The 15,489-nt window shown below is 40.2% G+C and overlaps 1 protein-coding gene across 2 annotated transcripts in view; it reads right to left on the reverse strand.

Annotated features, from left to right (window-relative positions):
• The window catches only part of RNF175 (ring finger protein 175), a 35,262-nt gene extending 21,954 nt beyond the window's left edge, over positions 1-13,308 (reverse strand). For both annotated transcript variants that reach the window (XM_072773712.1, XM_072773713.1), the window contains exon 1: positions 13,173-13,308. In XM_072773712.1, coding sequence (XP_072629813.1) covers positions 13,173-13,298 — 126 coding nt within the window. In that variant the 5' untranslated portion in view covers positions 13,299-13,308. The remainder of the gene's footprint in view (positions 1-13,172) is intronic.
• Between the last annotated feature and the right edge of the window lie 2,181 nt (positions 13,309-15,489).

Raw genomic sequence — 15,489 nt, forward strand, 5'->3', positions numbered from 1 at the left:
CAGTGTCTCCAAGGTATGCATGTAATTGCTTTAAAAAAATTTTTTTAAAGGTTTTATATTTATTTATTCATGAGAGACAGAGGAAGAGAGGGGGGTGGCAGGGGGAGAAGCAGGCCCCTGTGGGGAGTCTGATGTGGGACTCAATCCCAGACCTCGGGATCACGACCTGAGCCAAAGGCAGACGCTCAACCACTGAGTGATCCAGGCGTCCCTGTAATTGCTTTATTTTTTTATTTTTTATTTTTTTCCTGTAATTGCTTTAATTTTCCATCCTACCTCATGAGTGTGGTTAGAGTAAATACGTGAGTTAGCACCTTTACTTACAAAGTCAAGATGACTATAATATCTAAACAGGACAAACAGGCTTTACTTACAGAAGTAAAATGTGGATCCTGAGAGCCAGAAACCGTGTACTAGGTAAGACACGACGGAGGCCTACTTTGGCACTAGCAACTGACACCCTGTGCTGTTGAAAGTAAAAACGGGAGACCCCAGTATTTTGGTCATTTATTTCCTATAGCTGATTTTGGAGATGGTTACCTATGATAAATGATAGGTCTTCTGGCTTTTTTAGTTCATGACTTCTGATATTAAAAAGGAAATGGACATGAACTCCATTTTTCAAAACCTGATCATCAATCTTTTGCATTTTTTATCTTTCTGTCTTAACAGTTTGATTCATCTTGAGCTCTGGAGGTTGTAAGTGATGAACCACTGAATTCTACTCCTGAGACCAACATTGCACTGCATGTTAACTAACTAGAGTGTAAATAAAAATTTGAAAAAAAAATTTGATTCATCTTTACATTTCTCCCATAAAAATGGTGAATTTTTAAAAAATAAGTTAACAGTTCATTTTAATTTAGCAAAACTACCATGCCTGTATACTTTTATACTTTAGATCATAAGCCAAAATAGATAAGACTAATCCATTTCTTCAAATCCATGGAGTTATTATAATCTATAATATTTTGAAGCAATGATTGGATTACATTTTTATAATACTAGTTCTCCTTGTGAATCTATAAGTGCTACTCATTTCTAGAAGATCCCAAATTTCTCTTATTTGATACCTGGGTTTAATTGAATAACAATGTTCAAATGTATAGACACACTACTTAGTAAAAATAGGCCTTAGAGATCAGAAATAAAAGAAAATAAAAAAAATCATTATATCAGGAATGCAAATATTTAATTTCTTAACTATCTTTAAAGTGTATAGCCAGTGCCATATTTTCTCATCATATAAGGGGAAAGGTCAGAAATTTACATTATGAATTCAGTAACTGTAGAGGTCATTTTGAAATGAAGGCCACATTTTGTATCAATTTAAAAGATTCTTTATCAATATCCAGAGCAGTTAAAACTTCTCATTTTTAATAGCAACTGCCACATATGAAATGTAGGAATTTGGTGCCTCATAAATAAATGCACGATATATGTGAAATCGAGGTGCATGCATGCAAAGAAGGCGGCCTGGCAGCTGGGACGCATTAATAATGCCAGAGGGGTCACCATCTGGGCATGTGCATATAAAACGCAGCTGCATTACTGGCGGAGGGCGCCCGGTGCATCTGGATCACATCACCCAATGTTCTCCCCACCCACACATTGTGGCAGAAGGAATTTCCTGACGAATCAGATGCTGCCCAAAGGTACCACGTTTTTTTTTTTTTCTTGTAGCTATGCCCATAATGAATCTGAAAAGGATAGCAAATCAAGTCAAAACAAAGATATCTTTTTATTTGCCTAATTATACAGAATGATGAATGGACCACACAACATGAGAGAGAGAGAGAGAGAGAGAGAAGGAGAGGGAGTGGGGGGTGGGGAGAGAAGGAGAAGGAGAGAAAGAAAGAAAGAAAGAAAGAAAGAAAGAAAGAAAGAGAGAGAGAGAGAGAAAGAGAGAGAGAAGGAGGCAGGGAGGGTGGGAGGAAGTTGTGTGATGCTCATTTCCTTTTCACGGCAAATCCCAGAATATTTGCAGCCGTTTGCACATGTGTCTGTGTGTATTTGTATAGGTGGAGGTGGAGCAAGAGCAAGGGGATGCCAGAGGTAAGCAGAAAATTATCATATAAATAAATGACTCCAGGCAATGCTGCTGCTATTATTAGTACAAAGCCAACGAAGGAGGACAGAAATCAGACAAGTTAAAGTACGGAATCTTGGCTATGAAGGGCTCTTTGAAATTCCCTTGGTCCTTACTTCTGTCTTCAAATCAATTCACACTGCTAATTTTGTTCTTTAAATTCTTAAAGGAGGGATCCCTGGGTGGCGCAGCGGTTTAGCGCCTGCCTTTGGCCCAGGGCGCGATCCTGGAGACCCGGGATCGAATCCCACGTCGGGCTCCAGGTGCATGGAGCCTGCTTCTCCCTCTGCCTATGTCTCTGCCTCTCTCTCTCTCTCACTGTGTGCCTATAATAAATAAATAAAATTTAAAAAAAATCTTAAAGGAGATCCTGCGATGCTATGTTTGTATGTATGTATTTGTGTATTGCCTCATTTTAAAAAGATTCAAGCAGGCACAAGGCTTCATTGGTACAGTAATATGTTCTAGTGTTTCACAGCTATTAACGGGCAGGAAGTTCATTTAAATAGAGCAATGTTTCAATCTGTGGCAAATTATTTGCCCGTGTGCTGAGGCAAGTTAACAGTGTGTCCCAAGCCCAAATTCTGTGCATGGAGTCATCAGGCCTTCTACTGATTTGAAGGGAAGTAGAAGGATTCTTTTTTGGCACCTTCCCCCCTATTTCCTGCAGATATGAAAAGCAGGATATATAAAAGAAGGTGGAGAGGGTGGTGTTGAATGAAATTTCATTTTTAATTAAATGCCGTTTAAAAAACGCTGTTAAAAGCATTTGGAAATGATTTAACTTTGAAGCTTTGCCACGTCTACACCATATCAACACCATCAGCTCGAGAGAGAAAAATTCAAATTCCCAGATGCTCTGCCTATATGGTACTAAAAATGTGGCTATTTGGAAACATCCAGGTATTTATTTATTTGTTTTAAATATTTTATTTATTTATTTTAAAGAGGGAGTGAGAGAATGAACAGTTGGGAGGGGCAGAAGGAGAGAGAGAGAGAGAGAGAGAGAGAGAAACAGACTCCCTGCCGAGCAGAGAGCCCCATGCAGAGCTCGATCTCAGGAGCTGGAGATTGTAACCGGAGCTGAAGGCAGCCACTTAACCGACTGAGCCACCCAGGTGCCCCAGAAACAGCCAGGTATTTAGTAGTATTCCAAACAAAATAAGAATTTTCCACTTCCTATCTACTTCCACTCTTCACTTTTTGACATCCCCTAGGAGCAATAATGTTCTATTTTTTAAACTTTGTTTTCTAAATAACACGTTTCCTTTGCTTTAGGTATTTATAATAAGCTGATGGGACATATACCGCTCCTACAGACCACAGAACAGAATTTTTTTTTTTTTTATTATAGAACAGAACCTAAGACAAACGGTGACTTCAGAACAGAAGACAGACATACTTCTTACCAGCTGCAATCTGAAAAAAATTTTGAGTGTTTTGGATTAGTCCTAACTCTCACCTCTTTAGTACATGATCCAAATTATTCATGAAATAATGTGAAAATAATAGTATTTTGTATATAACAAACAATATCCTCAAGGTGTAAATAGGTAACCTGGTTCCCACCATCTGTCATCTATTTGCTTGATTGTTCCACTCCACTATCTATAGAGAGCAGTTCTATCAGCAAGGTACAGAGCGCATGTGCAAGTCCTATCGCCTCAATCTTACAGACTCTGATTTCCAAGGCACTTAGAGCAGCACCTTTCTCCCAATTCCCTTCAGTGAAGTTGTTTCATAGATTTGTAATGTGGTTAGATTCTCTTGTCACCATCTGCCTTTCGTGGGGATTCTTCAGTCTCCTAAATGAATTTTTAAAAATTTGCATGCCTTGACCTCTAGTCTGTGTGCTATACTGTTCAATGGGATTTGATAAATGCATACAAGCTTATATCCACAACTACAGCATCATATGGGCCAATTTTACGGCCCCAGCATCCCCATTTCACTTGTTTGTCCTTCCCTTTTTCCTCCTTGAACCACTGGTAACCACTGATCATATTACTGTCTCTAGGACTTTGTATTTTTCAGAATGTTATATAATTGGAATCGTACAGCATGCAGCCTTTTCATATTAGCTTGTTTAATCAAGTTTCTTTCATGCCTTTTCATGGCTTTCATAGCTTATAATATTCCATTGTATGGATGGATATACCACCATTTACTTATTTATTCCTTTTTTTTTAAAAAGATTTATTTATTTATTTATTTATGATAGACATAGAGAGAGAGAGAGAGGCAGAGACACAGGAGGAGGGAGAAGCAGGCTCCATGCCGGGAGCCCGACGTGGGACTCGATCCCGGGACTCCAGGATCGCACCCTGGGCCAAAGGCAGGTGCCAAACCGCTGAGCCACCCAGGGATCCCCTATTTATTCCTATTTTAAAGGAGATCTTGGTTGTTTCCGGTTCAGGGTCATTATGGATAAAGGTGCTATAAGTATTTGCATACAGGCTTTTGTGTGAATGTAGATTTTCAGTTCAACTGGGTAAATACCTAGTAGATTTATTGCTGGATTATATAGGCAGACTGCTTAGCTTTATGGGAAACTGCCAAACTGACTTCCAAAGTGGCTTTACCATTTTGCATTCCCACCAAGATTCCCTGCTCTCCGCATCTTCATCAGTGGTTAGCATTATCAGTTTGTTCAGATTCTAGTCATTCTAATAGATATGTATTAGTATCTTATTATTGTTTTAATTTACAATTCCCTAATAACATATGATGATGAACAGCTTTCCATCTGTAAGCACTTGCCATCTGTATATCCTCCTTGCTGAGTTCTCTTTTCAGATCTTTCACCATTTAGCTTATTTTCTTATGATTGAATTTTTTAGGGTTTTATCTATTTGACAGAGAGAGAGGAAGGGGAGAGAGAGAGAGAGCGAGAGCGAGAGAGTGCATAAGCAAGGGGAGCAGGAGAGGGAGAAGCAGGTTCTTTCCTGAGCAGGGAGCCCAATGTGGGGCTCAATCTCAGGTCCCTGGGATCGTGACCTGAGCCAAAGGCAGAGCCACCCAGGTGCCCCTTATGATTGAATTTTAAGTATATTTTAAGTATAACTGTCCTAAAATGGATATTTGTTTTACAGTTATTTTCCCCCAGTCTGTGGCTTGTCTTTTTCTTTCATAGTATCTCTCATAGACCAATTTTTAATTGCAATAAAATCCAACTTATCAATATTTTCTTTCATGGACCATGTTTTTGGTGTTGTATCTAAAAATTCATCACCAAACCCAAGTTCGCCCCTATGTTATCTTCTAGAGGTTTATAGTTTTGCATTTTACATTTAGATCCATGATCTATTTTGAGTTAATTTTGAGTGAAATACATGTTCTAGATTTTTTTTTTTTTTGCATATGGGTGTCCAGTTGTTCAGTGTGGGACCCAGGAAATCTAACAAAAATCCCCTACCCCTGGACAAGCAGAGCAGGACTAACTCCATTTTGTGCTACACCTGCCATCTCATGTAAACCGCTCCCCCCCACGACCTGCTATTGTTTAAGGCACTCCCTCACCCTAGTTTAGCTATTAAGCACACCCTTATCAGAAACTAGCACACATAGGAATGCAGGACCTCTGACCTTTAACCAGCCAAGGAATGAAAACCCCTCTTTTTCCCGCCAAACCTGCGCACCAATTCTAACTAGAATAGTAGGCTAGTTCAAATGGTCACTATAGGGTGAATCATAATTCAATTAGCCACCTGCGTGTGGACTGACATGACTGTGCAACTTTCTACGTATGTTACAATCTCATTGGCCACGACCCCTATAACACTACTATGCTTCTTAGTCTCAGGGTCCAAGCCCTTGCTCTGCTGTATGGAGTATACTTGGACCCAAGCTTGAGCTTGTAAATAAACCCTCATGTACTTGCATCGGTGTCGGCTCCTTGGTGGTTTCTCGGATTCGCAATCTTGGGCACAACACCAGCACCATTTGTTGGAAAGATGATCCTTTCTCTATTGATTTATCTTTGCTCCTTTGTCATGGACCAGTTGACTTTATTTGTGTGGGTCTATTTCTGGGCTCTCTATTCTATTCCATTGATCTATATGTCTCTTCTTTCACCAATATCACACTGTATTGATTACTATAGCTTTATAGGAAGTCTTGACGTTGGGTAGTTCAGTCCTCCAACACTGTTTTTCTTCAGTAGTGTATTGTCTATTCTGGATCTTTTACCTCTTCGTAAAAGATCCAGATTTAGTTTGTTGATAGTCACAAAATAGCCTGCTATGATTTTGATTGGGATTGTACTGAATCTATAGCTCAAACTGGGAAGACCTGACATCTTAGCAATATTGAATCTTCCAACCCATGAATATGGATTATCTTTCCATTTATTTTAAGTCTTCTCAGTTTTTGCATATACATCTTATACATAATTTGTCAGATTTATGCCTAATTATTCCCTTTTTGAGTGCTATTGTAAACAGTATTGTGTTTTAATTTCAAATTCCATTTGTTCATTGCTAGTATATAAGAAAGCAATTGACTTGTGTATATTGACCTTGTATACTGCAACTCTGTCATTATCAGTTATTAGTTCCAGGGTTATTTTTTCGTTGTTGATTCTTTGCAGTTTTCCATACAGTCATGTCATCTGCAAACAAAGATGCTTTTATTTTTCCTTCCTAATCTGTATACCTTTTATCTGCTCCCCTTTTTCTGTCCTATTGCAGTAGCTAAAACTTACAGTACAATTCAAATAGGAGTGGTGAGAGAGGACTTTCTTTTAGCCTTCCTTATCTTAAGGTGAAAGCATCCAGTTTCTCACCACTAAGTATAATGTTAGCTGTAGGTTTTTTATAGATATTTTTAATCAATTTGAAGAAGTTCTTCTCTATTTCTAGTTTGTTGATAGTTTTTATATGAAAGGCTGTTGGACCTTGTCAAATGCTTTTTTCTACATCTATTAATATGATCATATGATTTTTCTTCTTTAGCTTCTTAATGTGATTGATTACATAAATTGATTTTTAATTGTTGAACCAACCTTACATATCTGGAATAAATCTCACTTGGTCATAGTGTGTAATTCTTTTTACACATTGTTTAATTTGATTTGCTAATATTTTGTAGAGATTTTTACATTTATGTTCATGATAGATATTGGTATAATTTCTCCTTCTTGCAGTGTCTTCATCAGGTTTTGGTATTAGGGTAATGCTGGCCTCCAAGAATGAGTTCTGATGTGTTCCCTCTGCTTCTAGTTTCTGAAAGATTGTAAAGAATTGGTATCAATTCTTCCTTAAATGAGTGGTGGAATTCACTGCTGAAAGCATCTGGAATGGTGCTTTCCTTTTTAGAAAGTTGCTGATTATTGACTCAATTTTCTTTCTTTCTTTCTTTCTTTCTTTCTTTCTTTCTTTCTTTCTTTCTTTCTTTCTTTCTTTCTTTCTTCTTCTCTTCTTTCCTTTATTTTAAGAGAGAAAGTGTGAGCAGGGTTTGGTAGGGGAGAGGAATAGAGAGAGAGAATCTTAAGCAGGCTCCATGCCCAGTGCACAGCCCATATGTTATTGGTAAGGCTCCTGGTCAACAGTAGGCAGTTAGTAGTTAAGTTCTTGGGATGTCAAAAGTTATATGCAGATTTTTTTAAATGCAGATTTTCAACTCTGTCAGCACCCTAATCCTCCTGTTGTTCAAGGGTCAACTGTACATTGTTACTATTTCTACTTTGAACAAATAGCTATCTATTTGGTTAATTAATAATAAGAAATAAAAGATTTTATTTTATCTACATTTATTCCTTCTCTGACACTCTTCCTTTCTTTATGTATACTTGGGTTTCTGACCTATATAATTTTACTTTTTTCTGAAGCACTTCTTTTAACATTTCTTGCAGGTCAAGTCTACTGGTGATGAATTCCCTCATTATTTTTTTGTTTATCTGAGAGAGAAGATACTTTTTACTTTCACTTTCACTTTGAAGGTTAATTTCTCTGGATATAGAATTCTAGGTTGGTGGATTTTTTTCTTTCAATACTTTAAATATTTCACTCTATTCTCTTCTTGCATATATGGTTTGTGAAGAAAAGTCTGATGTAATTCTTATCCTGTTCCTCCATAGGTAGGTGTTTTTCCCCTCTGGCTGTTTTAAAATTTTCTCTTTGTCATTCTGCAGTTATAAATTGGATATGTCCAGGTATAGATTTATTTTTTAAAAAATATTTTTTCTTATAATTTTCTCTTATGGATTTTCATTTTTCTTTTAAAAATTTATTTATTTATGAGAGACAGAGAGAGAGAGAGAGGCAGAGATACAGGCAGACAGAGGAGAAGCAGGCTCCATGCAGGGAGCCTGATGTGGGACTTGATCCCGGGTCTCCAGGATCATGCCCTGGGCCAAAGGCAGATGCTCAACTGCTGAGCCACCCAGGTGTCCCCAGGTATAGATTTCTTGATATTTGTTCTGCTTCTTCTTAGAGTTTCTTAGGTCTTTGGTTTGGTGTCTGTCATTAATTAAACAAAAATCGTTGGCTATTATTACTTCAAATATTTTTTTAGCTCCACATTTCTTTCTTTTCCTTTTGGCATTCCAAATGTGTATATTATTTTTTTTGGAATTGTTTCACAGTTCTTTAATATTCTGGCTTTTTAAATTATTTTTTTCCTTTTTGTATATTATTAGTCTGGGGGAGATTCTGCTAATATTATTTTCAAGCTCCCTGATTCTTTCATCAACCATGTTTACCTTATTGATAAGCCTACTGAAGGCATTCTTCATTTCTATTACAGTTTTCTTTTTTAATTTTAACATTTCTTTAATTTTTTTCATAGAGTTTCCACCTCTTTGCTTACATCACACATCTATTCTTACATGTTGTCTACTTTTTTCCATTAGAGTTCTTATCATATTAACTATAATTATTTTACATTCATAGTGTGATGATTCCCAAGTCTGCAGTATCTGGGCCTGGTTCTGATGCTTGCTTTGGTCTCTTCTGATTGTGTTTTAGTCTTCCTTTAGTATGACTTTTCAATTTTGGTTGAAAGGTATACATAATGTATAGGGTAATAAGAACTGAGATAAATAGATCTTTTGTGTTAATTTGGCTAGGGGTTGGGCTAAGATCAATGTTTGCTGTAGGTATCAGAGGCTTCAATTTGCACTAGTATACTTGTTTGTGTCTCCATCTTTGTCTTTGGGTTTCCATAAAAACTCCTTGTATAGCATCTGAGTCTTGCAGCTCTCTCAGCTATAATCCACTGTTATATTGGACAACTGTTGATGTGGTGGTAAGGCATGGGGACAGTGCAAGTATTCTATCATTCTGTGATTAAGTCTTTGTGTCTTTGTGAGCCTCTGTCTCTGTGGCATGACCTTCACAAGTGTTTTTTAAAATTTTGTTTTCCCTTTAAGTGAGGCAGGAAGTCTCTAGGAGGTTGGGGTGGGTAATTTCTCTTCCCCCACATTGGAGAAGGGTCTGCTTTCCATTGCTGTATACGTCTTTGTTATGGGGAACACTCTGCATCTAGAATGATTACTTTCTCCCTCCCCCAGTCAGAAGCACAAGGATTTTTTTTGTTGGTCTTATATCATGGGAATCTACTAGGGTTCCTAGAGCTAAAACCTAAAAAAATATCGAAAAGCCCCTAAGATTGTGGCCCCCAAGAGTTTACACTCTTACACTAGTCTAAACTCTACTTCCAGGAATTCTTCAAATTTATCCCCTAAGTGTTTCTACCATTGTGTGGCTCTTACAGCTTCTGCTCCCAGTCAGCAGATTTTGGTTGTGATTCCCTCCATTCTCCTGTGTTTCTTGATTTGAGGTGGTGGTTTTCTCACTAACCTCAGTTCTCAGATAGATCCAAGAAAGCTTCTTGACATGCAGTTTGTCTATTTTTTTCTCATTGTAAGATGGGGTGATGACTTTCAAGCTTTTTACATGTCAGAGTTATGACCAAAAGTCCTTCCCATTTAAAAAAATTCCATCATTTGAAAGAGCAGGAAACTGAGGCTCATTGTGGTTAAACGAGTGGCTAAAGTCTTCTAACTCCTAAGCTGGTGCTCTTCCCTTCACCATCTTGCCTCTGGTTGCTATTAATACCTCTCACAAAATCAGTCTGGGGAACCCTCTGCAGGTAAAGCATATGGTAGAGCAGAGGGTATGGCAAGGCGGGAGAAAAAGGTGTACTGCTTTGAAAAAAACAATGCATTGAAATCTCCTAACAGAGAGCGCACACTAATAGCTGAGTGTTCACTTTAGCTTTACAAAAGTGTTCAGAAAATGATTCTTTTATTACTAAACTGGTTTTATAGTGTATGATTAAATTTGTAAAACTGTTACATACATCAATCTCACACACACACACACACACACACACACACACTCTCTCTCTCTCTTTTAAAGATTCCATTCATTCACTCTTGAGAGACACAGAGACACAGGCAGAGGGAGAAGCAGGCTCCATGCAGGGAGCCCAATGCAGGACTCCATCCCAGAACCTGGGATCATGCCCCAAGCCAAAGGCAGACGCTTAATCACTAAGCCATCCAGGTGCCCCTACATCAGTATCTCTTGAATGCAACTGTTAGTTGATTGGCTCTCACCTTGAGCCAAAGATTGTCAACAGAGACATGCAGGGGAGAGGGGCTACTCCACCCATTCCTTTGAGACATGTGATAATAAATATAGATGGGCAGCCTGGGTGGCTCAGCGGTTTAGTGCCACCTTCAGCCCAGGATGTGGTCCTGGAGACTCGGGATTGAGTCCCACGTCGGGTTCCCTGCATGGAATGGAGCCTGCTTCTCCCTCTGCCTGTGTCTCTGCCTCTCTCTCTCTTTCTCTGTGTCTCTCATGAATAAATAAAATATTTAAAGTTTTTAATAAATATAGATGTACTGATGGGCAAAGAAGTAGAAAATAGTCTAAAGGCCAACCATGTCTAAGAGCTAATCTAACAGAGTCCCAACAGGGCCACCATGAGACCCAAATCTGTCCTTGACCACTGTGGAATAACTTTATCTAGGCTCCTGGCTTTGTTAAACTGCCGGGTAGGATCACTCTAAGAAAGGCCACTATCACAGGCATCTGGCCACCTCCAAGGGGATCCTTAGGACCACAGAGTCCCTCTCAGTAGCCATAAAATAGAGGAGCTGTGTGACAGAACACAGAAACAGCAACCTTGGAGAGCTGAAGTGCAGTGACTAAGGGAGACCAGTTGTACGTGAGGTATAGGGTGCAAGCAAAAGTAACAAGCCCACAAAGTTTTTTCAGGCAGCACAGCTTGTGCAGTGAGCAACAGGAAACAGTTTGAGAAGATCACTCCAGCTAATCAAGAGTTGTTAAGCTCAGGGACATCTATCTACCTGGTTCCAATGTCGCCTGAGTTGTCAAGGGTTAGAACCTCCAAAGGCAACAAGTCCTTCAAGTGGCTTTGGACTTATGAGCAGGTCTATGAGGCAGGTAGAGCCAGGGTATTAGCTCCATATCGAGTTGGTACAATGATATACATCTTCACAGGGTTGACAAAGGGGCAATTTCTTCAAACACAAGACAAGGACAGATTCTTTTTGGCATAAGCCACCCCCAAAATCATCAAATACATCAAATACAAATGGCAGAGGAGTAGTGAGACACAGTGTAGGTCAGTTGGTGCACATGACATTTCCTTGCAAGGGCAGGGGGCTTTCTATGCAAAATCTACCCCTGCGTTGCCATGGGAACTGAACATGTTTTTTAAAATATCTAATCCAGAGATTATTATCAGTTAGGGTTAGGGATGATGGAACAGGGATATGAATGGTTTCCTTAGGAAGCCAGTGTTCTTCCTACTTAAGAATTCCAGAATTCTGTATATTAGGTTATTTCCGTTTTGCAGATAAGAAAACCATGATTAAGATATATTTAAGGAGCTTTTTTTGATATTAGTGAATAACTAATGCAGTTTCACTCTAGTCAAAACAATTTGTTCAAGAGCAATATAGAGGATGTTTAGTTTAATTGGCAAGACATTGGAGGCAAGGCAGCAAAAGAATGTGTTTGCTTAAAAAAGCAAAGAGACAAGATTTCCCTTTCTAAAGAAAACACTCCAATTGTCTAAACTTAAACATTATACAGAATTCAAAAGAATTCCTTTAGATCCTGTGCTAGACAGGGAATAATTTCTATGATGGGTAAAAATAAAATACAGTAAAATACTGGTCTAAGCCAGCACTTCCTACGTCTGTGACATTATTTTTACAATGACCAGTCCAAGACCCAGAGCCCTGTGGAGTATTAATTGAAGACGTTCTTTCTTTGCAACATACTCAAGTCTAAATGATTGGTTCTTCAATGTGGTCTCAGATCGGGTGCACCAGCACCACCTGGGAACTTGTTAGCCATGCAAATTCTTGGGCCCCTATTGAATCAGAGACTTTGGGGGTGGGACCTGGGAATCTGATTAATAATCTGATTCACCTCTCCGGGTGATTCTGATGCACCTTAAGAATTGAGAACCACTGCTCCAAACATGGCAATGGCAAGGTCTCATTCCAAGATGGCCTTGGCTGTGATCTCAGGATCAGGCCCTGAGGTGGCAAAGTTCCAGTGGACATGCTCAGGTGGGATTGATCTGTGCAAATGGGATCACGCTCTGTGTTGCTGAGGTGAGCACAACGTTTGCACTAACACATTTCCATAGATATGCAATCTATGGATGCCAAGAGAGTTTCTTGCTAACAAAAAGGAAGTTAGCCTCAATCTTTTGTTTCTGCTGTTCCAAATCCTCCTTCTCCTAGGCCATTGGTCGAAGTTGTTCAGGCTAAAGGAAAACTGATTTACTTAAACCACGGTCTCTTAGTCTTGTCACTATTGATATTTTATCGTGAGGAGCTGTCCTGGGCATGTTTAGTGGCATCTGTGGCCTCTACCCACTCGATGCCAGAAGCAATTCCCATCCTCTTCCCCGCTCCCACTAAGGCATGACAATCAAAAATGCTTCCAGATGTTGCCAAGTATCTCCTGCGGGTGAAACTGCACCCTGTCGAGAACCACTGACTGAAACCAAAGCATTTCCTTCAAAGTGGTGAGAAGGGAGGGATGTGGCAGGAGGAGGAGCAGGCTCCCAGAGGCCCCGGGGGGCAACTCACGTTGTAGGATGGGCCGTGCCTCTGTCTCCACTGTACCAGCACTATCTGGGCGATGACCAGGGTGCAGAGGAAGATTAAGATCATCTCCACGTGCATGGACTCATGGCCACGGTGCATCTTGTACATCTTCTCCTGCTGCAGGCTGCAACCAGCAAATGAGGTCATCTGAAAAAGCCTTCAACCCTTGCACAGCACATTTAGGGGGAAAAGAAATGTCTGGGCTCATAGAAAGCCATCGGAGATTTCAAACATAGGGGGTTTTAAGCTTTGATTATGGTTTTCCTAAGTTTTTCTTGGTTTTTCCTTTATACCCAGGCTTGAGGAGGGGGAGGCAGAGGGGAGGAGCCTGAGTGCAGCAGGGGAACCAGTTCCTCTCAGCCTTAGCTAGCCTGTGTGGTTTTGGTCTCAGCCTTGTCCTTTCACGTTAAGTGATGGGGCAAAAAAAAAAAAAAAAAAAAAAAGGGCAGGGATGGGCTCTGGAAAGACCGGGGGATGCCAGTCCCTGATCTGCTATGTCATTGCCACACAGACCCGTGGAAGTCACTCATCCTCTTGGCACCTCAGTATCCTCCTTTGCAAACTTAAAATATGATCCCTCTGTACTTCATGAGATTGTTCGAGAACTGCAACATCCATGTTATTTTATTTGTTCTTAAAGAAGCATAATAATTAGTAGATTAAAACATGAAATTGCCATTTTTGAAAGTCAAAATACTAAAATCATGGTAATTTCAAGTAACCTTTAATATTCTGAAATAAAAGGATATCCTGCAGATGGTGCCAATGGACCGAATATTACCTAAAGGGCTCCAGAAAATTCCTGAAGGAGCTGTATACATTTTTATTTTATTTTAAGGAGAAAGAAGAAGCCTAACTATTACCTTAGGCAGGCATAAACGTTTGGAGGATGGCTGAGTATCTCAGTTTTTAGTTGGACTCTGGGTCTGTATAACGGTAGAGGAGACACTATAGTAGTATGTCACCTGGTTTAAATTCCTATAGCAGAGGTGGCTTCAGATAAAGCCGAGCGCAGTGGTTCTTTATGTTGGCTGCAAATTGGAAATCACTAGAGAGCTTTTTTTTTTTTTTTTTTAAGATTTTATTTGTTTATTTGACAGAGAGAGAGCGAGACAGAGCATGTGAGCACGAGCAGGAATGGCAGGGAGAGGCAGAGGGAGAAGCAGGCTCCCCTGGAGCAGGGACCCTGGATCATGACCTGAGTCGAAGGCAGATGCTTAACCGACTGAGCCACCAGGCACCTGTCACTGGGGAGCTTTTTTTTTTTTTTAAGACTTTATTTATTTATTCATGAGAGAAAGAGAGAGAGAGAGAGAGGCAGAGACACAGGCAGAGGGAGAAGCAGGCTCCATGCAGGGAGCCCGACGTGGGACTCGATCCTGGGTCTCCAGGATCAGGTCCTGGGCTGAAGGCGGCGCTAAACCGCTGAGCCACCCGGGCTGCCCACTGGGGAGCTTTTAAAAGTCCCACTGTCCAACCTGTGACCAGATCAATCAAATGACCATTTCTGCATGTTCTGGGCTGATCTGTGCCCACCCGAATTCATATGTTGAAGTCCTGCCCCTGTTCCTCAGGTGACTGTATGTGGAGACAGGAATTTAAGGAGGCAAATAAGGTGAAATGCCATCGCTGAATGGGCCCTAATCCAATCTGACCCGTGTCCATTGAAGAAGAGGATATTTGGATAGAAACTCACACAGAGGGAAGACTGTGTGAAGATGCAGTGAGAAGGCAGGCATCTGCAAGGCAAGGAGAAGTGTCAGGAGAAACCAAACCTGGGACACCTTGACCTTTGACCTCTGGCTCCCAGAAGGGTGAAAAAATAAATTTCTGTTGTTTAAGCCACCAGGGCTGTGGTACTGGTATGGCACTTCAAGATCCACATGTGATTTTTAGGTGCAGCCAAGATCGAGAACCACTGGGCTATAGGAAGACCCAGCAGTCCAGGGTCAAGATTAGGGACAGTGGGAAAATTATGAATGTTGCCAATCAAGTACTTTATAAATAGTGGTTAGCATTATCTTTCACCCCAGTGGGGCACCATATGTCACAAAATCTCTTGAAGTTTCCACTTACGACTGGCTATAGTGTGCATTTAATGTACCGATTAGAAAACACTGCAGGGTAATGTCTGTGCTATAAGACTGTGGCCTTTTAAAGGCACTCATTGGGTCTGCGGTTGGGTTCTCCCCCTTTACCAGTAATTTATCCAGCTACTCTAAAAAGTACCAAGTGCCTCCGAAAAGGGCACTGAGGCTGCCCCCTGCTGGAGATGTGTGGAAATGAGCCTGCGGAGCCT

Source organism: Canis lupus, chromosome 13, assembly GCF_048164855.1.
Source record: "Canis lupus baileyi chromosome 13, mCanLup2.hap1, whole genome shotgun sequence".
NCBI lineage: Eukaryota > Metazoa > Chordata > Mammalia > Carnivora > Canidae > Canis > Canis lupus.